Here is a 25,490-nt window from a genome sequence, read left to right as displayed (position 1 = left end):
AAGTTCAACTTTTGTCTCATCAGTCCACAAGGTATTTTCCCAAAAGTCTTGGCAATCATTGAGATGTTTCTTAGCAAAACTGAAAAGAGCCCGAATGTTCTTTTTGCTTAACAGTGGTTTGCGTCTTGGAAATCTGCCATGCAGGCCGTTTTTGCCCAGTCTCTTTCTTATGGTGGAGTCGTGAACACTGACCTTAATTGAGGCAAGCGAGGCCTGCAGTTCTTTAGACGTTGTCCTGGGGTCTTTTGTGACCTCTCGGATGAGTCGTCTCTGCAGTCTTGGGGTAATTTTGGTCGGCCGGCCACTCCTGGGAAGGTTCACCACTGTTCCATGTTTTTGCCATTTGTGGATAATGGCTCTCACTGTGGTTCACTGGAGTCCCAAAGCTTTAGAAATGGCTTTATAACCTTTACCAGACTGATAGATCTCAATGACTTCTGTTCTCATTTGTTCCTGAATTTCTTTGGATCTTGGCATGATGTCTAGCTTTTGAGGTGCTTTTGGTCTACTTCTCTGTGTCAGGCAGCTCCTATTGAAGTGATGTCTTGATTGAAACAGGTGTGGCAGTAATCAGGCCTGGGGGTGGCTACGGAAATTGAACTCAGGTGTGATACACCACAGTTAGGTGATTTTTGAACAAGGGGGCAATTACTTTTTCACACAGGGCCATGTAGGTTTGGATTTCTTTTCTCCCTAAATAATAAAACCATCATTTAAAAACTGCATTTTGTGTTTACTTGTGTTATATTTGACTAATGGTTAAATGTGTTTGATGATCAGAAACATTTTGTGTGACAAACATGCAAAAGAATAAGAAATCAGGAAGGGGGCAAATAGTTTTTCACACCACTGTACATTTTAAATCTGCCTCTACAACTCAGGCACTGCACAGCTAGATGATGAGCACATTCTATTTCTACATGCTGTCCACAATCCCCAGCTCTGCCAGACAAACGTTTAACTCCTTTTGTTAATAAGTACCAAACCATTTAAACACAGACAGATTCCTAGGTACATTTGAGTTACTCCAGTCTGTTTCACATTTCTGCACCTGGGAATTGTCCAAATACTCTAGAAGGTTACTGAAAAACAGGCTATTCTGAAGGTAAGAGCTATAATGACTAGAAGAAAATGAAAAAGAAAAACAAAAGTACTTCCAACCGATTGTTTTCCTGATGGCTGATGCCACCTACAGGATAGCAGATGAATCGAAACTTCATTTTTATTACTACATGCACAGTATCACTAGGAAATGCACGCTTCTTTTTTTATGATGTCCATAGTTTTTGGTATCCATTTCAATGCCCCTTATCTATACTAATAAAGCTGAATGTTTGTATGTATGCATATTTGCCCAGTTTTGAAAACCAACTTCCAAATCAGTTATAAAGTTGACATTTGGCACATAACTGTGTAAAGCTATCACCTTGATGGGAAAAATTTGAAATATGTGAAAAGTCATCTGGAAACCCTGAGTAGTATGGGGTATTGAATTAACTTACTTACAAATGCGTTAGAAACTTGAAATTTGGCACAAGTATAATATGTATGCTTATTTAATTCTTGCATAATAAAGAAAAAATAATTCACTATTAATAAGAAGTATTAATGTGAAGACGTCCATGTTCACATCTCTACCCACTGTGGCCTCTGCCGCTAACCTACACCTGAGGCCAGTGGGATCATCATATGTCATCATGTGACCAGACTGACTGGCGTAAAATATACCTTCACTAAACTTATTCTAAAGCACTTCACAGGGGTGGTGGGAATACAGCCTGATGCTTTCATTGGTGATGCTTACTCCCCCACCATACCCAAGCCATAAATGGGCGCCATTTTGGGTTCGTCGTATGGCTCATCCAATCTTATGCTCTTTGTACACTCGGACAGAGGATACAAATCGCATTATACACATTAGTTTAGTGAACGGTTAGAAAAAAGTTTACGACAAAATTCTGGAAAGTGTCTACAAGAATCAAGGAAAAATATTATTTCTGGATGCACCAGGGGGAAAAGGAAACACCTTTTTAATTAACTTAATATTGGCTAAAATTAGATCAGATTATAAAATTGCAATAGCTGTAGCATCCTCTGGCATTGCTGCCACTTTATTGGTGTTGGGGGGATTGGGTGGGGTAAACCACTCATTCAGCTTTTCAGTTGCCATTACATCTAACTTACAGTGAAACTTCTCTATGCAACAACAAGAAAAGGACTCCTCTAGCTCAACTTTTAAAAGATTGTGTAGTTAATATTTGGGATGATAATACAGTCTCCCACAAAGGTGGAATAGAAGTTCTGAACAGAATGCTTAAATATGTAAGAGACAATGAAAATTTAATGGATGGAATGACTGTTCTGTTTTTAGGCAATTTTCAGCAAACTTTCCAGTAATTCAAAGATGTACCGTGGACGACGCGGTAAGGGTATCCCTGATTATGATTAATTTGAGAGTTCCATTGAAGGTGCATTTTCACAATTGATTTTGAAAATAGGCAATGGGCAAATTAAGGAGACGTCTAATGGGGATAGTGAAATTCCGAACAACTTTGGAAACTTGGTCAACTCCGTTGAAGAAACTTTACCCAGATATTATAAGTTTACATAAAAAACTGATTTGTGGTTATGTGAAAGAGTCCTACTATCGCCTAAAAACAATACCACTAATGAAATAAATTATCTGCTTGGCAAACTACATAACGATAAAAAACTTATTTATTTATCAATTCTGTTTTAGATCATGAAGAACCAGTTCATTATACTATTGAATTTTTGAATTCCCTTAATCCTTCCCGAATGAATCCTAATAAACTGTTCCTTAAAGTTGGTACACCAATAATGTTGCTATGAAATCTAAATGCTCCAAAACTATGTAACTGTACTTGTTTGAGAGTGACTGTATTACAATATTATCCAGGCCTAAATAGTAACTGGGTGTGCAAAAAGTGAAAAAGTATTTATCCCTTGGATATCAATGATCCCCTGCGACTATCCCTTTTATTTTTAAATACTGCAATTCCCTTTAAGAGTTTGTTTTGCTTTAACTTTAAACAAAGCTCAATGGCAAACTTTTTAGGTTCCTGGCTTTGATTTGCTTGAGTCTTGCAACTTATTCTTACAACTCAATGTTCTGCAGCCTTACAACTTGTGGGCAGAAACTAGCCCTGAATACTGAAGGCTTTTTTTAAAAGGACAGATTATTTCATATTCTTCCACAAAAATAAGTTGGAAACCAAGAAGGCGTAAGAGCTAATCAATGAAACTACCAGGATAGATTAAGAATATACTAGGTCTCCAAATAAAGAAATTTACAGGAAAAGACAGGTTTTACAATCAGAATTTAACCTCTTGACAACAAAAGAAATGGAGCAGTTCATCTGTAAATCGTGACATCAATAGTATAAACATGGAGAGAAGACTAATAAGATCTTAGCTCAACAAGCAGAAAGTTCACAATCCAATAACAGAAATTACCAATACAGAAGGAGATAAAATTATTGACCATAAAAATATAACCCACACATTTACAAAGTACTTTTAGTGCTTATATTCTACCCAGTTTAAAGATGAAAAGACACAGTCTGAGTTTTTGGCTAATTACAAATACCACAGCTAGATACTCTCATTACAGTGGAACTGGATAAACCTCTGCTACTCTCACAATTACTAGACACTATAAATTAACTTCAAAGTAGAAAAACATCAGGCCCTGATGGATACCAAATTGAATTGTATATAAAAAAAATAGAAATTAGTAGGCTCAGCTGCTATTAGCAACATTTATAGTAGTTAGAGACAACAAAATATTACCTCAAACCGTTCACCAAGCATTAATTACCACCTTCCTAAGAAAAAATAAGGACTTATTACAATGTGCATCATACAGACCAATTTCACTTCTGAATAATGATGTTAAAGATACTCTCCAAAGTTCTTGCTAGAAGGATTGAGAAATCACAAGACCAAACTAGATTAATTAATGACAGATACTTAGCTTCTAACCTTTGTTGTTTGTTTATTGTAATATACTCACCCATAAAAAGTAACACACCAGAGATCTCATTATCTTTGGATACAGAAAAAGCATTTGGCACCATTAAATGGGACTACCTATTCACCACATTGCACAAATTTGAGTTTGACTCAAATATATGTTCAAGGATGAAAATACTCTATACCAGTTCAGAGGTATCTGCTTGTAATAACAATATTAATTCAAACTACTTCAAACTAGAATGTGGTACTCTTTGCTCTTTGAGCCATAGGCCATTTACTTTCAAAATGCATCAGAGATAAAGGAGATTACCAGAGAAGGACGTGAACAGAAAATATCAGTAAATGTAGATGATATGGTACTGTATATATCTGACCCAAAAAATTCTGTACCAGCAGTCCTCAATGCACTAGCAGAATTTCAAAAGATACAGTATCTGGAATCAGATTTAATTTGAATAAAATTGTGCTTTGTCCAGTGAACTCTCTAGCACAAAATAGTAGACTGGGCACCTTTCCATTTATTTTAAGAGACCAGTTCAAATACCAAGGGGTAAACATCACAATTAAATATAAAGTTCTTTTTCAACATAAGCTTGCTATCTGCATAGACAAAATTAAACAAGATGTGAACAGATGGTCTTACCTTCAACTCACACTAGCAGAGAGAAATAGTACTGTCAAGATGAACATCCTTTCCAAACTTCTATTTTAATTTCAGAGTATCCCCATATACATTAACAAATCCTTCTTTAAGAAATTAAATTCAATTACAACATCATTTATTTGAAATTCGAAACATCCATGCATCTAGAGGACTACTTTACAATGACCTAAAGCAAAAGGGGACATGGAACTACCTAACTTTCAATTTTATTACTGGGAGGCATATACACAAGCTATAAAGGCCTGGACAGTGATACAAATTGATAAATATACACAAGCCTGGTCTGCAATAGAAATAAATCTTGGTGTACTTCCTTATATGCCCCTATTTTGTGCCGTAGTAAATACAAATTATCGTCAATATATTGATAATCCAATTGTCCATCAATCACTCAGAATATGGAACCAATGTAGGAAGCACTTTAAGACAGAGAAGCTCTTACTTGTTGCACCTCTACATGATAAATCATATTTTTATACCCTCTCAAACCTAAACAGTATTTAATGTTTGGAAAATGTCTTGGATTAAAACACTTAAGAGATTTGTATATAGATAACGCTGTTGCATTTTATTAACAATTATACTTCAAATTTAACTTCCCATTAACACAATTTTTCCACTACTTTCAAATCAGTTTGCTTAAAGGAACCTGCCCAATTTTCCTCAACTCCCACCCATTTCTATTTCAGAGCCAATACTAATCCTAGGGTACTCTGGAGAACAGATCTTTCATTTAGCATCTCTTTAAAGGAGTGGAAGGAGCCAGGCATAGAATCCATTCTAGCTTTATATGCGCAGAACATTCAATCATTCAACCTAAAATCTTTTATCAGACACATTTATCTAATTTAAAATTGTCCAAAATGTATCCAGGGCAATATTTAATCTGTGGAGAGGAAAAATTAATTAGCACATAGACTTATCTTGCTCAACATTGAAGAATCCCAGCCCACCTGTCAGTGGGGAATTGATGTTACTGTTTGAGACTGGAAAAAAAAATTAATTCTCACGTAGAGGATTTGTTCATAACTTTTTAAAAATATCTTTTAAATATATATTTAAATATTTAATTAATCAAATCTGAGAATAAGTATTTAAATCAGAGAAAATGACACTCTACCTTGTTGTTTTTAAAGATTTGCTCTTGTTGCAGGCTCTCCTCACTTTCTCTTGGTCGGGGTTGAATTATGGCTTGTTAAGTTTGACTTGATTGTATGGAATGTTATTCACTTCAAATATGTTAAATTTGACTTTATGGTATGGAGTGTTGTTTTCTTCAAATAAAATCGATAAAATTAAAAAAAAAGGCACTAGCCCTGAATCTACCGGTGTGAGTGCATTTGTCTGATATTATTTGCTTTGTTGGATGGTTGAGATCTTAAGTTACATTGTTTGCCTTTCTACAGCAGTGTGTTGTATACAGTATACCCTGAATAAAAGGCAGCTGGGTGCTGGTAAGATTCTGTGCTGCCCAGTGGCGTAGCGTAGTGGGGGAGGCAGGGGCGGCCAGCCCCGGGCAGCACCTTTAGGGGGCGGCAAAGAATTACTGTATATTTTAGTCTTTTAAATTGAAATACCTAAATAAAAGGGCGGCGAAATTTTCCTTCGCCCCGGGCGGCTGACACCCACGCTACGCCACTGGTGCTGCCTTAACCATCCTCTTCAGTGTATTACTATCTTGAGACAAGGAGGTGACATACCGGGATATAATGCACTCAGTGGGGATGAGCTACCCTGTGCAGCTGTAGAAGTTTGTGAAGATGTCTGAGGTCAGCCATTTTGACAGTGATGAAATGTGTTGTGCCCACTCAGATAATCAATTATGATTTCTCCAAAAACTTTAAAATTGCTCATTCATTCAAAAGCCAGGTCACTAGATAATCCAAATTTCATTTTTTCTTTCCTGATGCCCAAAGTATCTGGGCTTTGTTTCTGTGATTCACAAATCTGTGTTGTAATATTTTTTTTCTTTTGCTGAAAGAACACCGCAGTTCAAGGATAGGCACATTCCATTACACCTGAGTAGTCATGTCTGCCTCATAGTCTTACTACCTGGATACAGTCCTATCATTTTAGGAGAAGGAGGAGCTCTGATGACTACTTTACACCTACTAACGTCTCCCCTGCTTTAAGTAACAATAAGGACATTGTTTTGAGGGAATTCCTGGCCGTGTTATTCAATTCTTCCGTCTCCAGTAAACTTTCTTTTTTTCCTTCTTTCTCCACGCTTATGTCGTCCTGCTCCCTTTTAAGGCAGAAAGAAAAGGAAATTCCTGGAGTCTGCAGGTGTAATTTGACCTGAAGCAAGAAAACTGGTGCAGCAGGCCTGAGAATCACACAGGGCCATTAGCACACAGATTACGTGAATCTCCCAGCAAGTGTTGTTTTGTCTAGAAGAAAACCATCTTTCTAGAAAGTGAGCAATTGTTTATTTAAAATGTACTTATTTTTAACTCTCTTTTTCACTTCTTGTAGAGTCTAGTTGTTAAATTATTTGTATTTCTCATGGGATTGAGTGGCAAGAAGTGTTTGTTTTTCTCTTTTTCTATTGTAATTTTTTGTTGTAATTTCATCATGATGGTCAGCAAACTTAATAGTTTCCTCTTTGTATCTCCTTAAACTGTAGTTGCTTGGTGAGTGAGTTTCTTGATTACGTGTCTGTATACAGTGGAGATGAGAGTCAAATCTTTCACTATATTTATCAGGAAGACTGTCAGTGAAGTAATTTCTTCTCTTATTTAATTAGAATGATGTCCAGTGAGGTCAGTTCTTTCTAATCTTAATATGTCTTTGTGAGAGATGGAATAATTATTTACGGTTACTGCTTTTTCATTTAGTTTAATCTATGGAGGTTTTTTTTTATTTTTCTAGTTGTAATTCTTACTTTTAATTCTTGGAAAGCATGTTGAGCTGTAGTTTCGGTATGAAAATATACTATTTAAATAAGTGGTGCTGTTGTTTTGCATTTGGGACAATAACTATATTTATTATGTCTTTAATAAATGTGTTGAATATTCAGTATATACAAGTGGATATTAGAGTAATTTACTCTTTTACCATGGATCTGTTTTTAGAACATAAGATGCTGGACAAACAAGAAGAGATGATTCAGTCCATCAAGTTCAATTGGTTAGCCAATAGCAACTCATTGGAAAATGTTATTTCTCAAAGGTTGATATTTGGTGGCTCATGAGACTTAAAAAAGATTCTCATTTATGTTTAATCTAGGAATCAACTTTGTCACAGATGTTTCTCCTAAAATACCTTAAGAGAAATAGTTTTAGACAAAAAGGAGACTTGAGATACAACTGAGGTAAAAGAAATGAAAACTGAAAATTTGGTTTGAAAAGCATATTAGGTTTTGTTAGATGACTTTCTTGTTTTAATCTTTTTTAAGACTTGATCATTTTTACTTATTATTGGACTGATGCCTTTATCTGAGTTGACATACATTTAAGATTGGTGTAGTTTTTTTTGTTTAATTTTTCCATTTGGAACACAGGCAGGTGAAGTCACCTGCTCATAGTTACATGGTGTCATCAGTGGGATTTAAACATATAACCTTAGAGCTTGAAGTCCAAAGTCATATTGCCTACTTTATCTTCCAGAATTGGAATGAACTATTTCAAGCACAGCAATATAAATATAAGCAATAATAGTATTATTTAGAAGCAAGTACTACAGTTTTGTGATTTTAGTAAAATGTTTTATTACCACAAACACATTTCGTTATATGTTACTGAGCACACAATGCAAATACATTCAAATTATAAAAAAATGTCTACATACTACTTGGAAAATCTAAGCCTCTTTTGTGACTTTGCTGAGATTTCTGCTAAAACTGAAGAAGACACACTTGTGAGACTACTATGTTACTTTTTCAAAGAAGAAAAATCTGAGAAGCATGAGACAAAAGAACATATTTCCATTTTATTTCTTTCTAATCTCACTGTTTTCTAGGAGAAACCAAAAAAGATATTAGGTAGTTCCCGTGTTTGATATTTCATTCCTATGGGAAACTAGTTCCAATATTTCATCTATATACTTTTTACAAGTTGTCAACAAAGGCATCTGTCTTTCTAATGGTCAGTAGGATCAACTATTATTTGTGCTTTTATGTGATGTCAGTTTTTCTAATTTTTATATCTCTCCACATAACAGCAATCAGGATTAGATATTATTGATTATTTGAATCTTAATTAATTCACCTATCCATTACTGAACTTGTTTAATCATCTTCATGGTGTTGTCCTGGTGGTCTAAAATAATCCTATATAGGTAAAGAAGTACTGATAAAATGACAATTTAAGTTTCATTTCAACTACCATACAAATCGTTTTGATTTGGAAAACTGGAGTGGTCATAGTGAAAAGAATGGAAACTACATAGACACAGTCCAGGGGCCTCATGTATAAATGGTGCCAATGCACATAAATGTTGCGTACTCCTGTTTCCATGCTCAAATCGCGATGCATAAAAGCTAAACTTGGCATAAAGGCACACACTTTTCACGCCAGCTAAATGCTTGCCGTACACAAGTTCTGTGCTCGGTTTTGCAAACTGGTGGCACCCAGCATCAATACAGAGCTTTTGTTCAAATTTGGTTTCCCTTTTTTTATTAGATCCACATCCCTGACACAGCTTTATCAGCTATGCTGAAATTAACCGCATATTGTTTATTAGTTTAAGGCATCTGATTGTAATTAACCTGTAACAATATAATGGTCCACGGAATGGCCAAACTATTCCAAATACCATAGCTGCTTTAGCATTGTTCCTCTCAATGCACCACTCATAGTATTTATCCTACTGTATCTGAGTGGAATCACAGCTCTACAGTAGCTGATCGGAAAGAGAATTATCGGTATACAGCATCAAGCACACACTGCCTCAGCCGTGCGCACAGTCTATTGAACTGCTCCCGTATGGCAAATGCTTCAGAGCCTTTTCTTTAGGGACATCGCGGTTCAGAAATGGTTTCATCCCAAGAACTATAAATGCACTCAATCAGTCCATCATGTGCTCCTTGTAGAACTGTTTGTACTTATTAGTACAATTATCTCACTGTAAACTTGCAATACAGTTATAATATTGCACAACCTGAGCCACTTTATAAAGCGTGTATTTATATATGATGACGATATCATGTTTAAGATGAAATGCAGCAAAATATGTTTATTACATTATACAGTTAAAAAACACATGATACAGTTAACATCATTTAAATAATCTATATTGTTAATAAATAAACATGTGAGGACAAGGTTTTGCAGCGCTAGCTAGTTCAGGGATTGTTCCTGCTTCGCGCTGTATTCTTGCTGGGACTGGCGCAACACTGGATGGATAGATGGACAGAATATAATTAAACGTGTTATAAAGATATTTCAATGTTCCTTAAAAGTTTTGAAGAATCGGCATTCTAAGCTTACAGATGGCTTAACATCTATTACAGACTTGATTTTGTGGCGATTGGTTATTTGGAGAAAGAAAAGGAAGGACAGGAATTGGAGGTTAGTACGTTTGAAAAAGACAGTACTGCTGCAATAAATTATTTCATCGAAGGTCGTGCACAGCGCAGCATGCATCTTGCGGGATGCAGGGAAAATCTCTGGACAGGGCATCACTATCACTGCGCCACAGTGTTCCCATGTTTAATAACATGCTTTAACTCCAATCATCATGAAAATAATATCATGTATACATCTCAGTATTTTAATTATTCAGAGAGCTGTAATATCACTAATGTAACGGATTCTGTTTCCCTTTTTGAAGAAGAGAAACCTGATTAAGAAGCATGTAGTGATTCACACACATAGAGCACTTAAAAGAACACATACAAAATAAAGCATTTAACGTGCTACTTTAGTTACGATGGTATTTGAGAAACTAATAAATTAAATAATTTAAAGATGAAGTTTAAGATATTCTACTTTAATGACAAAATAAACTACGTGATTAAGGTGGAAATTTCAAGATTAAAGTTTACATTTCGAGCTTTTTTCTCACTGCGTCCCTTTTTTTTTCCTTTTCTCTGTACCCTAATAAGCTATCCTATGACACTCAGATGATGGGCTACGACTCGCCTTTTCATGGCAACTTTGATATCTGACAACTTCTTTTTTATTTCGGGTACTGTGTGACTTTGTGAACTTGAGCTTTTGAATTTCTCCGACACTCTATGTCACTCAATCAACTTCCTTTTGTTGTTTATACCACTGTTTAAACCAACAGATAGTACGTTTTTTCTTGCCTCCACATGGTATTCACTGAAATTCTTCTATATTCCCCTGTGCTTTTGGCATTGCCTTTTCACAGAACACTGAGCTTAAGGGCTATTTATATTGATTTGCATATTCAAAAAGGCATAATTCTGGGAGGAGTTGGGGTGGGGCAGCAGGCGTGTGCACGTTAGTTACTTTTGACGCTGACCGGGATTTATGGAGTGGAAGAACTTAGAAACTGACGTTCGCACAGATTTATGCATCTGGATTTTTTGGTGCGTATTTACTTTTCCGCTTTTTTCCGTACACCATGTCCTAGAGTGAATTCTATGCACGACGTTATGCATGAGGCCCCTGGTGTTTATTAAAACCTTGGATTCTGGAGTTTTGAGGGAGCAACACTTATTAGTGTCTCACCATATTCTCCTTTTTCATTGTATAACATTGCACAAAGTGTCTTTGTAGAAGTGGCCATTTGAAACATCACTTAGTCTAAGTGTCATATTATTGAATGATTGTTTCGAAAGCCAGCTAGTAGCCTCTCTGCCTAATGTACATTTGAGTTCTTTATTGTTTTTGCTATGTATATTTGCAGTATGAGCACCAGGGTCAGTTTATTGGCACTTGTTCTATCAGACGGATAACTGTTTAGTCAATAGTTTATGCTTGTATTGTAGTTAGTCAGTCATTCCAGAATTACAGTATGGCAGTTGTCGATATAGTCATCTCTGTGTTAACTAATCTGAAAGGTCAGTCTGTGTCATATGTTTTAGTGCTGCTAGACATTGCTGACCATGCATGAGAATGCACAGGTTGTGAACTCCCTCCTCCTCTACCTTCAATGTCCATCTCTGCTAGGTACAATTCCTTTCGCTCATTCTTGTTCTTCTTTTGGCTGCTCCCATTAGGGGTTACCACAGCAGAAAATCTTTTTCCATATTTTCCTGTCCTCTGCATCTTGCTCTGTCACACTCATCACTTTCACGTCTTCTCTCACCACATCCATAAACCTTCTCTTAGGTCTTCTTCTTTTCCTCTTGCCTGGCAGCTCTATCCTTAACATCTTTTTCCCAATATACCCAGCATCTCTCCTCTGCACATATCCAAACCAATGCAATCTCGCCTCTCTGACTTTGTTTCCCAACCTTCCAACATGAGCTGACCCTCTAATGTACTCATTTTTAATCCTATCCATCCTCATTACACCCAATGCAAATCTTAGCATCTTTGACTCTACCACCTCCAGGTCTGTCTCCTGTTTTTTGGTCAATGCCACCGTCTCCAACCTGTATAACATAGCTGAGCTCAGTACCGTCCTGCAGACATTCCCTTTCACTTTTGCTGCTAACCGTCTGTCACAAATTACTCCTGACACTCTTCTCCACCCATTCTATCCTGTCTGTGCTCTCTTTTTCACCTCTCTTCCACAATCCCTGTTACTCTGTACTGTTGATATAAACTCATCCACCTTTGCCAACTCTACTCCCTGCATCCTCACCATTCCACTGACCTCCCTCTCATTTATACACAAGTATTCTGTCTTGTTCCTACTGACCTTCATTCTTTTCCTCTCTAGAGCATATCTCCACCTCTCCAAGGTCTCCTCAAACCTGCTCCCTACTCTTTCTACAGATCACAATGTCATTAGCAAACATCATAGTCCATGGAGACTCCTGTCTAATCTCATCTGTCAACCTGTCCATGACCACTGCAAATAAGAAAGCGCTCAATCCTTTAGCTCATTATCTTCATCATACTTTATTGGCAGGAGCAATGCCCTACATGGATCTTATTCGAAACTGGCACCAGGCAGTGCAAGCTGTGGACCGGAAAGAGTGGAACCTGGCCCTGGACATCCTGGAAAACATCCCTGAACCCACATCCAAAATATTTTTTACTATGTCCTCTATATATCTGCATCTTGGATACCTGGAGAAGAGCATTGAGGTAAGCAATAAATTACAGCTTAAAGCATTAAATAATTCTACATGGCACTATCATGCATGTAAATTTTATTAATTCTTATTTATGGCAGGCACTCAACAAGACTCTTGAAAAAGACAATTGCCTGGCTGTGGGCTTTTTCCAGAGGGCTGCTGTCCACATGCTTACAGGAAGGTAGGTCTGCATTCATCAGCTCTAGTAACTTGGACAGCATGAGCAGCCATCACTAAGTATCCCTCTTTCTGCAGGCTCGAGCAGGCTTTGTCAGACTGCAGTCTAGCTCTGAAAAACCAGAGGGGAAACCCTGTTATTGATTACCGGCAACTTGGCTTACGCTGCAAGCTGCACAACTGGGAGGTACAGTGATCTGATGGAATAAGACACTTGGAAAAACAAAAATTTGAACACAATGGAAGTGAATGGGGTCAACCAGTGTGTGTAAAGATAGGAATAACATAAGTGGACAGGTTAGGAACAACTTGAGCAAAGACAGTCAAGTCCTATTTAAAGGGAGAAGGTTCATGGCTGTCTGTCGATCCATCGATGATGCTGTTCATCTAGATAGATGGATGGAAGGAAGAGTCTGCACAAATGAGTTTTGATATTGGTGGTAGTGAGGGTGAGCAATATCCAATCACACCACTTCACTTCCTGGTGAGATACCACATGGGAGCAATGTGCAAAATGATGAGGTACAGCAGGGAGTTGCACCACTTTGGATGAACCCTTGGTGGGACAGGGGTGGAGGTGTGGTTGAGTCAGTCTTAGTCAGGACCTCACCTCTGACTTTGCCGTGATTTTTGGCCCTACTGGGAGTGCATGACTCCCCATGGTGTCAGTCCTGGTATAATTGAGAGTGAGGTGGGTGCACAGTCTGAATGTAGTGGGAGGAAGAAGGCTAACTTATATCATGAGAGGTAGTTAAGTTAAAAACACTACAGAGGAAAGGAAAACATTGCACTGGAAGAGAGAAATCAGAGCAGAGCTGATTTGAGCATAAACAGTAGTAGGAGTAGGAGTTTTATTGTCATGAGTACAGAGTACAGTGAAATTCTTGCTTGCTTGTCCAAGAAGTAAATCAGGTAAGCTGATTTGAGTTTTCTATTCAATTTAACAAATGTTATGTATTTAATGCAGTCCTGTTTAACATAAAGCTTGAGAGTGGTAAGGGTAAGTGGATGGGGGAGACACACAAGAAATCAATCGTAGTATCAAGAGACTTTTGGAGAGCAAAAGGAAAAGTTAGAAACTTAAGAAATCTTGAGCAGAGATAAACTGGTGAGAGCAGTGACAAAGACAATAAAGAACAGAAGGAAGCTTGAACAGAGAGGATAAGAAAGATGGAGGGACATCAGCTTCAGTATTAAAAGAAGAGAAGGGTCACAGCCATGGAATCAAGACAATCAGCTAGAGAAGATTGGATTGGAGAATAAAGAGCATTGTTGAGACGAGGCAAGGAATTGCAATTTTCAAAAGGACAGGAACAGGAGAGGGCAGCCTGAATACACAGGATAGAAACAACGGACCACAGTCTAACCAAGCAATAGGAAGGAACAACCTGATCAAAGCAGAAAGGAATGGAGCAGGGCAACCTGCACAGAATAGTGAGCAAACCTAGTGTGGTATACATAAGGACAGGAGAGAGTCACCTAGGTAAACTAAATGGGAATAGAAGGGTTCCATCTAGGCAGTAAAAAGCAGAACATAGAACTGAGCAACCCAATCAAAGAAGAAAAGATGAGTGACACATGGATAAAGTAAGATGGAAAAGATAAAAAAAGCTTGAACAGAGCAGGACTGGAACAAAAGCCAACCTGCAGACAACAGTCTTGGGTAGGCCAAAAATAAATAAAAACCAAAGAGGAAAAGGAGATAACAAGTTGAGCAGACCAGCAAGAAACATAGAAAAGCCATCTGAGTGCAATAAAGAGAACTGATAAGAGAGCCACCTGGATTGAGTGGACAAGGACAGTTTACAGTCACCTTTGGTAGAACTAAGAAGAACAAGGAAAAGAGCAGCCTAAACAAGAAGGAGAGAGAACAACAAATGAAAGCAAACTAGAAACACAGGATTGAAGTAGCTGGAGCAAAGGCATATTAGGGTAAGGAGAAATGATAAAGAATACCCTGAAAAAAAAGAAACCTAGGGCAGTAAGCTGAGTAGAAGCATAGAGGAAAGACACTTGATTAAAAAGGGCCAATGGAAAACCTTCAGGATAGAGTAAAGACAAGGCAAAAAAACAGTAGTAGAATAGGAATGGATACGGGAGAGTGCCATACATGAAGAAGATAAGAACAAAGGAAAGCATCCTGAGTAGAGAAGAACAGGGGAAAACTCAAAGGGCAGACTAGAAAAAGAGAAAGGAGGGACACCTAGGTAGATAAGCAAGGAACATTCACTTAAGTAGGAAAAAGGAGAGCAATAAGGGCAAAGTAGACAATAACAAATGAAAATCGTTTAGCCAAAGAGTTTTAAGGAGAAGCCCTTAGATAGACTAGAGAGAGGGTGGAGAAAATCACCTGAGTAGGGTAGATTTAGACAAAGGGGAGCTACCTGAGATGAGAAGAAAAGGTCAAAGGAGAGTCTTTTAGTCAGATTAGCAAGGAACAGAGAATAGACACCAACCAGAATAATGAAGGACTGAGTACAGCAAACTGGACAGAGCAGGCAAGGACAGAGGAAAGTCACCTTACTAGAGTAGAGAGAAACAAAGTAGAAAAGACTCATCGAAAGAGGAGTGCAACATAACCAACACTCGAGAACAGAAAAAAAAAATAAACTTCAGAAAGAGTCAGAGCAGAGCAAAAAGAAATTAATCTGCAAAACATGACCAAAGAGGAACAAGAGACAGTAATCTGGATAGAGTGGCAGAAAAGGAAAGAAAGTGACTTTTTTGAAGTAGAACAAGCAGCATAGATGAGCAGTGTGTGCAAATAAGAACTGTGGAAAAAAACCTGGTTAGAAGTGGACAGACAAGATATGCATGAGAAAAAATGAAATTGCATGAGAGTGGAGCACCTTTAACAGAAACAGTGGAACAGCAAAGCACATTTGTAGGTTTACTTTAAAACACAGGCACAGATGAACTGCTTTACCCATTGAATTCCCACTAACCCTCATTTGGTGTAATGTTTTCTTTATGCCACCTAAAACAGGCCTATTAAATTTAATTACTTACTTTCAAACCAGTTTTGTTAAACTTGACTTACATGTATGGAATGTTTTTTGATTTTAATAAAATATAATATAAAAAAATCCTTAAACATTATATTAATTTTAGGAAAAGAGTTTTAGAGAATGGAAATATTTGCTCAAAGTGTTTTATATAGACCATGTATGAAGTTTATAGCTATAATGGACAAGTTGTCTGTCCTTCTTGTGTTCACAAATTGAGCATGATGTACACCTTTGATTTTTCATTTGACAGGAAAATACCTTTAAACTCTTCACTCTCACCTTGTTTTATCTTGCTCAGTGACTTTTGTTCTTCATGCTCTTGCCACTGACCAGGTGCTCTACAACACTGCTGCTGTCTACAGTCAGCTAGGCCAGTGGGACAAAGCTCTGGAAGTACTGGAGGAAGCAATTAGACAAAAACAGGAAGACCAAGATACAGTCCTGCAGTCTGCAAAAAGCCAAATATTGGTAAGATATCTCCATTGTTACTTAAACCACTGGGGTAAGAATACAGCAACATTAGCTCTCTCTCTCCAGATGTTGTGAAAGCTCAATGAACTGAGACACAGAAAATAATTAACTTTCAAAAAATTCCCTTTAAAATAGTAAGTGTATATTTCCTTTATGGAAGGACAGTGATAAATGTAATGGTTTCTCTATCAGGTGGCCCTCTGTTACTGTCATATCTTGCTCCTCAGCTGAAGTAGCTCTTTCTAGGTGAACTCTGTGTGTGCACTGAGCTTCAGTCAATACATAAGTACATCAATAAATAAAGATTTTTCAAAGTACAGATAAGGTTCAGGGCAAAGTGTTTAGAATCAGAGGAAATGAGGGATGCGGGAAGTGGGTTATATATCATTATAGTAAAAAGGAGTTGCTGGGCAATGGACATTATTTCTGTACTTCAGAATGTATAGAATGAATAAAAATGACATAATGTGCCAGTGTGGATTTATCTATCTATCTATCTATCTATCTATCTATCTATCTATCTATCTATCTATCTATCTATCTATCTATCTATCTATCTATCTATCTATCTATCTATCTATCTATCTATCTATCTATCTATCATAATTTAATCCTTTAAACATAACTTTCACTATTATATCTTTTTTTAAATGAGTTAACTATATAAAATTACAAATGATTTCTGTGTACAACCATCCATCCATTCATTTTTTTAACCTTCTTATCTTGATTGGTGTCACATGTGGACAGAACTAAACTCTACAAGGACATAATGTTGCAGTTTGTCCTTAGACAGATGCCACTTCACTTCGGGATACACACAAACACAGAAAAGCATGTTCATTCCAGGATGCATTTATACACTAATTACCCAGATGTCATTTCTCTGGACTCTGGAAGGAAACTACCTATCCAAGACAGGCTGAAAACATAGTAATAAACGTAGACCTCAGCATTAACATTTTCAGTGCACTATGCAATTCATATGTCTCTGTTATATTTATACTGTATATTTGGTATAGATATATAGATATATTTGTGCAATGTATTTTATTTCTAAAAATGTTTGTGATGAGGCATCTTTTCAATAACAGACATAGATATGTAGCAACTGGACAGACAAACTTGTTCTACCAAGTTCCTTGTATCTTGTGGGAGGTTCATCTAAGAGGTGGGTTCAATTGTCTATCTCTCTCTAGGGGCTACCCCCAGCCCTATAAGTACTGAGGAGATATGTAGCTAAATGTAATTTTTTGGCATTTTTGTTCTATTTATTTGACCCCTTTATTTGGATTGTGTTTTGGGACTCTGGAGTTTCTTACTGGATTTCCCTTTTTATGCAGCTCTTTTTGTGTCTTTCTGCTCCTTGAACTTTCTTTGAAACTGTATAAAAAGCATTTTTTAAAAAAAAAATCTTTAATATGTTTTGTTTTCTTTCTGTTTTCCTTTTTAATTTCCAAGGATTTATGGTCATCCCTTTTTTAGTTAGGCATTATAACAGACATTCAAGAATATATTTTTGAAATTTAGAAAAACATTTTTGCCCTGATGTAAGCCAAAGCAAGTCAGTCTTAGTAGATCTTAGGCTGCCTTTATGTAGACTCCGTCTGGGCAGATTCCAGCCTTGTTTCCTGGGCATCTTGGATGTCTCATAACACTTTGGCCATTCTGACAGAGTGTGTCACTAAAAATGGTTAACAAAGGCTTGTATTTAAACAATAATGTCAAACATCCAGACAGTGCTCAAAATCAGCACAAATAACAAAATCTTGAAGAAAAACTGCTCAAGAAATTAACTTTCTTACACTAAATACTTTCCTTGAGTAGCAACAAAGTGAAGAGGCTTATCTTATGTGGCCCAGTCTTTTAAAGAAGGGCATCATGCCCATATCAGCATGCTTTCTCACGACATACACCTGCACTGAAAACACAATTCCTGAATTCCTGATGATTCATGATGTCATAGCAAACTATTTCAAAATGGTGGCATCAAAAATACATTAAAACAGATAAGCACCAAAATAAACCAGTGACTGTGGTGGGCTGGCACCCTGCCCGGGGTTTGTTTCCTGCCTTGCACCCTGTGTTGGCTGGGATTAGCTCCAGCAGACACCCGTGACCCTGTAGTTAGAATATAGCGGGTTGGATAATGGATGGATGGATAAACCAGTTAAGAAAAAAACCCAAGAGAAATAAATGCTATTTTTATCAAATTATAAGCAAAATTAAACTCAAAGTGGTTACAACTAACATTCAGATACATCAAAGGTTTAGGGAAAGAGTAAAAAATAAAAATGTGCAATTTTTGGAAGCAATATGCAAAGTTAAATGATCTTCACTACCTTAAGAACTCACCAAATTAGCTGCAAAGACTGTATGCATAGATTTGATGCTATTTTGAGATAAAATTAAGACAGGTCACTTACGCATGAGATGAGTTTCATGCAACTATGATAAGTAAGAAGCTTGCAGAATAACTTAAAGTTTGAATGAACAGGGAAATTCCAATGACAACAAGGATTTTGGCCAAGGCATCAGACCACACAGCAGCGGCGCATTCAAACTGGAAACTTGGTAGGGATGCCATTATAAAGAGTTGTAAAAATTCAGTATTCTACAAGGGTTAGTAACATGGGCCAAAATATGAAGACAAAGTTAAGAAATTAGCAGGGTCAACATTAGTAAGTCAAATGATACCATGCCCAATACGTGAAACCAAAATAAAGTCCAAAATAACATATCCATCTGAGTGGCGACCCACCAACACAATTGTGCATGCCCCTTTCTTCTTACAGTCAATAGCATGCCAGAGCCGGCATTGTAATTCACCAATCACTGCATTCCCTAGAGCTCCACTCTAAGTTTTGACAAGTGAAAGTGACAAGTGAAAGTGACACATTCAAGCCGTATTACATGTTGTGTTCAGAGGAATATTAGAGAATAAATAAATAAATAAATAAATAAGAAGAAACAAAAAAACATATTTGACATCTAGTTACTTACATACACATTTAATACTCTTTTTCTTTATTTATTGTCACATTTCACAGAGCATTTATTTATTTGCACATATATTTTGTCCAAATTATTCCATCTTACTTAAGACAGAAGACATCAGACAGACAAGGTTCTCTTTTATTTGTAAGGACCAAAACACTTGTGGTCCTTACTCCTCATTGCTACATTTTAGCATTATACATCTGGATGAGCATTCATTGGTTGTCAGCTCTCATATATTCAGAGCTTGCCTCTAAACCTAAAGGCAAACTTAAATCTATCGGACTTTATAGGAAGAAATCACAGACTAGTCGGAGTGAGTGGCTGGGCATGTCACCTTAGGTGACCAACTTCACAGGAGCGTGCAATCAACTGCTAACAACTTGCTAAGATTGTGTAAATGAAGGCTATGGCTGAAAAATCACTGGAAAATTTGTGTATATGTAATATAGCCTAGATGTGTATGTGCTTGGGATGTGAGAAACTCCCAGAGTATCCAGAGAAAAAGAACACATAGACACAAGAATAAAGCACAAATTCCACTCAGGCAGCATCCTATTTGTGATATGAACCCAGCCATCGCCTGGACCTATTAAAACAGAAGCTGTAAGCCTCATCCTTATATTGCCACATTGTTGAAATCCGTATTAGTGTTTAAAATAATCATACAATCATGTAGTCTTAGATATTCACTACATTTAATACAAGAGGATAAGAATATTTTTGAATAGTCTGGTCTGATTTTGGCTTTTATGTTAGGTAAAGAGAGTATAGTATGCATGCTTGGAATCCTTTATATATAAATACTGGTAATTGATCTATTTGATGGATTGCAAGTCAGATCCTGTGATTTTATGTTCACATTTCATAACCCTTTGGATGGCCTTTAAGGCCAGTATGATGGTGTTGTTATTGGACTCAGGCTGATATTACCAGTTAAGAGATTCTTCCAATGGTACAGAAATACATGTTAAAATGTACTCTTATTGTTTCAGATATGCTTCAGAAAAGGAGAGGCACTCTTATCCATTTTACCATATAATTTTGCCATGTAAGGTTCTATAACCTGAGGAACATGAAGCAGCTAACAATTAACTTTCTTTGTACTTTGCAAATTGCTTTATCTAACTGGCAACTTTATTCAAAATGTTATATGGGATAGATTATTTGCATAATAAAAAGCATACACTGCACCAATAACCTTGCGGTTTTATATGACACTGCTGGAGTTCTTTTATCCGCATTCTCCCTACTGTTAAACATGGTGCTAGCAACATCACACAATGGGGACACTGTACCTCAGCAGGGATTGGGATGCTCAGTAGACTAAGGGTAGAACACACTGAGAAGGCAAATCTTAATAAAAGACTATAATGGGATTTTTTTTTACCAAAGCATGAAGTTTGACATGTGTTTGCATGGTTGTATATGCACCTTCTTTTAGGTGGGATTTCTGTTTGATGTGCATTGCCAGTGTTGCAGAGCCTGTCTCCCAGTAACTTTCTGGGTAGCAGTGGAACATGATTAGGTTATTAATTGCCCTACACCTTCCATGACAAGATACAACATATTAATCATTCCAGTATGCCTCCTTCCACATCACTCTTAAACTTGATTATCAGTTGACTTACTTTTGCTTGTCTGTTACTCCTCATAAATTGTGTCAATTGTGCAACCACTGTTGGAAGGATGGTTTGAGTTAAGGGTCCATTTACAATTGATATTGTTGATGTTTTTGTTCCAAATATACTGTTTACTTCACTTTTAGTGCAGTGATGTAGTGAAATGATGGTGGGTTTTGGCATCCTGGAATGCAGTCAGATTCATTTTGAAATGTTTGCATTTGTTTTATTGGGTGCTAATTAGTATTATATTGACACCATTTTGTAACAAGTTTTGCATTGCTGCAGCCATGTTTTATGGTTGCTATATCTGTTCATAGATTTGTTATATGGAGTCAGATGATATATTGCATCAACATGTTTCTCCTTTATAAGATGGCGGCACACAGTACTCTGCATTCAATGCATTTGAATTCACTATAAGGACAAATGTAATAATTACAGTTAGTTAGGGGCAGATAAAAACAAGGTTGTGTTAAGACTTGAGTGGCCTGTCTCATGCATTGTCCAAAGTGAATCACATCTTTTATAGGCCATTTACAAATAATTTCCGTGCTGGGTATGTCATACTACTAAGTAGTCTCAAAATGACACCGAAATGAATATTAGATTCTCATATTCTGTTTTCCTTCTAATTTATGTATCCTCTTAGGTCCTGTCATCTTTCTCTCTCTTTCTCCAGCTCTTATTAGCCCTTTAATTTTTTATTCTTGCCTTTTCTGTAATTTTGTCTTTTTCACAGCGCCAGATGACACTTAAGCCTCTACTGGTCCCTAAAGGAGAGATCTTTCGCCCCAAACAGCAGGATGTGGAGCAGCTGGACCAGAGAGACTTTCTTGGTAAACCTAGGGTAGGTGAGCAATGAAAATGACCTAACCGCAGCCCCGAAAAGACATGGGAAAAGGAGTTGGAGCTCCCACAGTAAATTTGATTCACGGTATTATGGTATGTGAAGTGATTGCTCTAACTAACCACTAAATGGGACATTATACTTTAATTCCTACTCTGGCTATTGAATTGACTTTGCACCATTTGGCTTTTCTTATTATCATGCTGAGCACATTCACTACAAAACTAATGAACTTCTAACTGAGACCAAATGATGGAAGTGAAAATAGAGAAAATTGGAAGCAATCATTAAGTTATAATTTTATCAAAAGTACAGACAACTTTCATTAAAACAACTCTTGAGTCAAGAAGCAGGAAACTAAAAAGCACTATATACTGTAATGAAGATCATGAATTTGTGAAAGTACTATTCAAAAACAAAGAGAAATGCTTCAGAAACCAAAAAAATACACTGGGAAATAAAAAGTAATAATAAAAAGATATGCTTGGTGTTTTCAAATGTAACTTATTTTATTATTTTTCTTATATATTATGGTAATTTGTATTACCTAAGACACATTGGTTAAAAGAATATGTATGTGCTCTATATAAAAATACATTTCTTAACAAATTGGATTGGGAGGCAATATGTCTGGATAGGGGGGTCTAGGTACAAAGCCCCTCCTCACCAGCAGACCATGGCCTAACCACTCAAATCATTCTCAAAACATACTGTACAGCAATTGCTGCATTCAAGGAATGGGCTACAGGAAACTACACCCTGGGTATCATGTGTTATGAATAGTGTGTGTTTAATTTTTTACAGGCTTTTCTGAGGCTATAAAAATCATCTAGGTGTGACGATGCGGGTTTGTTGCATGCTCTCATCTTCTGTCTGGGAGCCCTTGAACCCAACACCGTCGGTAATGTCACCAATGAGCTTAGCAGTGAGGCAACAACATAGCAAGGGGATGGTGCAAAAGTGTAAAGTGTTTTTATTAAAACACAACAAAAACAAAGTGTTCAAAATAAAGTGCAGTGCATTCAAAATTCTTCAAATAAATAATCCATAAAAGCAGATGTGACACGTAGAGGTTTAAAACAATTAGAAAAAGTCTTCTTAAAAACAACGAGGTAAAATTAATGCAGGAAGCAATCTTTTAAAAACAAGCCTGGTGACTTCTCTGCTTTCCCTGTCTGGGCTTCTCAACAGGGGAGTCACTCTACTTGCAGCTGACCTTCAGTCTGCCTACTTCAGCTGTTCAGTTTGCCTCTCCGATCCCTGGATCCGGTAGGCTCCTCCTGACAGCGACTTGGGATCCACAGCGACCAGGGCGCCCATGCTGGGGAATACACTCCCCAAGTCCCGACTCCCGCTGCCATCCGCGGCCTTATGCAGAGAGTCATCCACCATCTGGTCAATCCCGCTCCATGATCACTCAGTGGGAGTGACCACTACTACTATTCCCTGGGTGTCAGCCCAACACCCAGGCTCACTGTTCAGCTGCAACGCGAGCCTGCACTCTCTCTCTCTCTTTATCAAATACTTCCTGCTTTCTCCTTTCTCCTGCATCTTCTGTTCTTTTCTTTACTTTCTTCTTTCTCTCCCCCCCTAACCGACTCGTGCTTCTATTTATCAAGAGGGTATGGCAGCTGTGGCAAATCAGCAGACCCAGGAACAACCACGGATGTGGACAGTCTCTGACCTGTGCACTTAGGTGAGAAATGCCCACACCGCAAATCGCCCCGAGAATCGCTTCAGCCACAGTACCATGCCCCCTTGCTAAGCCGTGAGAGCGGTGATTATTTATTTTAAAAGCGACCCTTTGACAGGAGCTGTGGACCTGCTATACCACACTAGGGTATTGTTTATGGGGTTTATAAACTTAAGAATTTTAATTCTATAGTTATTTTTTTGATTAGAGCCTTAATTTAGAAAGTGACTTTTATTTTTAGCAGGCTAGGGGGCTCCACCCCCTGCTCGCTTCGATCGCCCACCCCCAGGTTTGGTTTACCAAATATACTGTAAGTACATATCATGAGAGTTTTAAAATAAAATACTTCACATTGAAGTGGAGTCAAATATTCAACACTTATTTTTAGTATTTTCCAGTAGAAAATTATATACAGGTTAGGTGCATTGGCGATTCTAAATTGTCCCTAGTGTATGATTTGTGTGTGGGTGTGTGTGTGTGTTTGTGCGCCCTGCGATGGGCTGGCACCTGCCTGGGGTTTGTTTCCTGCCTTGTGCCCTGTGTTGGCTGGGATTGGTTCAAGCAGACCCCCGTGACCCTGTAGTTAGCATATAGCGGGTTGGATAATGGATGGATGGATGAAATTACAAATGTCTAGATTTTCTTTCTTATTTTTGTTGAGAAAAAACAAACAAACAAAACAGATACACATTTTAAGCAAAGGCTTCATTTAAAGACTGAAGGTCATTTCTGAATTGAAACCAGATCACATTGTGGCTCTCCAAATCTGTGGTTGGCTAACTGTTGTCGCAGATGATCCTCAGGTAGGGAAACCTGGCACAGGTACAGTAATCCTTGTCATTGGTTATCCTCAGGCCAATGGGGCCAGTTCCCATGAGTCATCACCATTCTACTGTCGCTCATTGTGATGCCTTTGCAAGGCACAAATGATTCTCCAGTGTTTCCCTATTTCTTGTTATTTGCTTTGATAGTACATGTTATTGATTTCTATTTGTTTCCATTTCATAAATACTCTTCTGTATTAACTCTGCTCTCAATCCTTTTAGGTTATTTCCTCAATACTCCCAGATGATGACTTTGCTGGGTTTGAGGCTCTTAGACCTCAGGTACCTAATTTCTCTTTATATGACTAGGTCCTCTTGTCGCCATTTTGCTTGATGTCCATGCCACTTTGGCTTGGCTCTTGAATTTGACAGTTTCATCTACTTCTATAACTGGGAAATGCAGAAAGCACACTTGAATTTGCCAGTATGGTCAGAGATGACAGGCAAATTTCAGAACATGCTGAAATGCTAAACTCATTTTCTACTCCTTTCAGAAACCAGGATTTTATGAACCTGAAACGTATGACAATCAGTAAGTTGTTTTTTTTTTAACTCTGGTAGCTTACTTTTCTACTTGTTGTTTAACAAAGCAGTTGAGGCAAGCTGACTACCTGCACCCCCTTACAGTACAAGTAGCTCCTGCACAAGGTGGTCATCTTTATGACAGCTGCACTCTCTGGTCCAGTTATAGTTGCATGCCACAGTCATTGTAATGACTGCTTCATCAATTCTTATTGTACCGAAATCAGGTGCACTCCCAGATTCAAATACCTCTAGACGTTGAGCTGAGCTTTAATTTCTGCTTTTCCTTTCTTAATTGTATTGTAATGACACATCCAGCTACATGATACTGAAGTGTTTTGTTTTTTTGTTTTTTTTACAGAGAACCCCGGTACTTCACTGTTATATCTGGCTACTCCGAGCAGAGTGCCAGTGAGCTGCAAGTACAGCCTGGAGATACAGTATTTAAGTTGGACCAAGGACAGCAAGGCTGGTCAACTGTAATTCATGATGGGAAGGTCTGTAC

At 37.5% G+C, this 25,490-nt stretch overlaps 1 protein-coding gene across 3 annotated transcripts in view; it reads left to right on the top strand.

The window, feature by feature from the left end:
- Nucleotides 1-6,697: 6,697 nt before the first annotated feature.
- Nucleotides 6,698-25,490, top strand: part of LOC120535801 (NADPH oxidase activator 1-like) — a 48,177-nt gene continuing 29,384 nt past the window's right edge. The window contains exons 1-9 of one of the 3 annotated variants that reach the window (XM_039763884.1): nt 6,698-7,079; nt 12,653-12,831; nt 12,920-13,002; nt 13,077-13,185; nt 16,340-16,474; nt 21,839-21,946; nt 24,686-24,745; nt 24,958-24,995; nt 25,347-25,482. In XM_039763884.1, coding sequence (XP_039619818.1) covers nt 12,658-12,831; nt 12,920-13,002; nt 13,077-13,185; nt 16,340-16,474; nt 21,839-21,946; nt 24,686-24,745; nt 24,958-24,995; nt 25,347-25,482 — 843 coding nt within the window. In that variant the 5' untranslated portion in view covers nt 6,698-7,079; nt 12,653-12,657. The remainder of the gene's footprint in view (nt 7,080-12,652; nt 12,832-12,919; nt 13,003-13,076; nt 13,186-16,339; nt 16,475-21,838; nt 21,947-24,685; nt 24,746-24,957; nt 24,996-25,346; nt 25,483-25,490) is intronic. The other 2 variants (XM_039763885.1, XM_039763883.1) reach the window with 2 other exon arrangements.

The sequence above is a fragment of the Polypterus senegalus genome, chromosome 9, assembly GCF_016835505.1.
Source record: "Polypterus senegalus isolate Bchr_013 chromosome 9, ASM1683550v1, whole genome shotgun sequence".
Classification (NCBI taxonomy): Eukaryota; Metazoa; Chordata; class Cladistia; order Polypteriformes; family Polypteridae; genus Polypterus; species Polypterus senegalus.
This window is presented reverse-complemented; position numbering and strand designations above follow the sequence as displayed.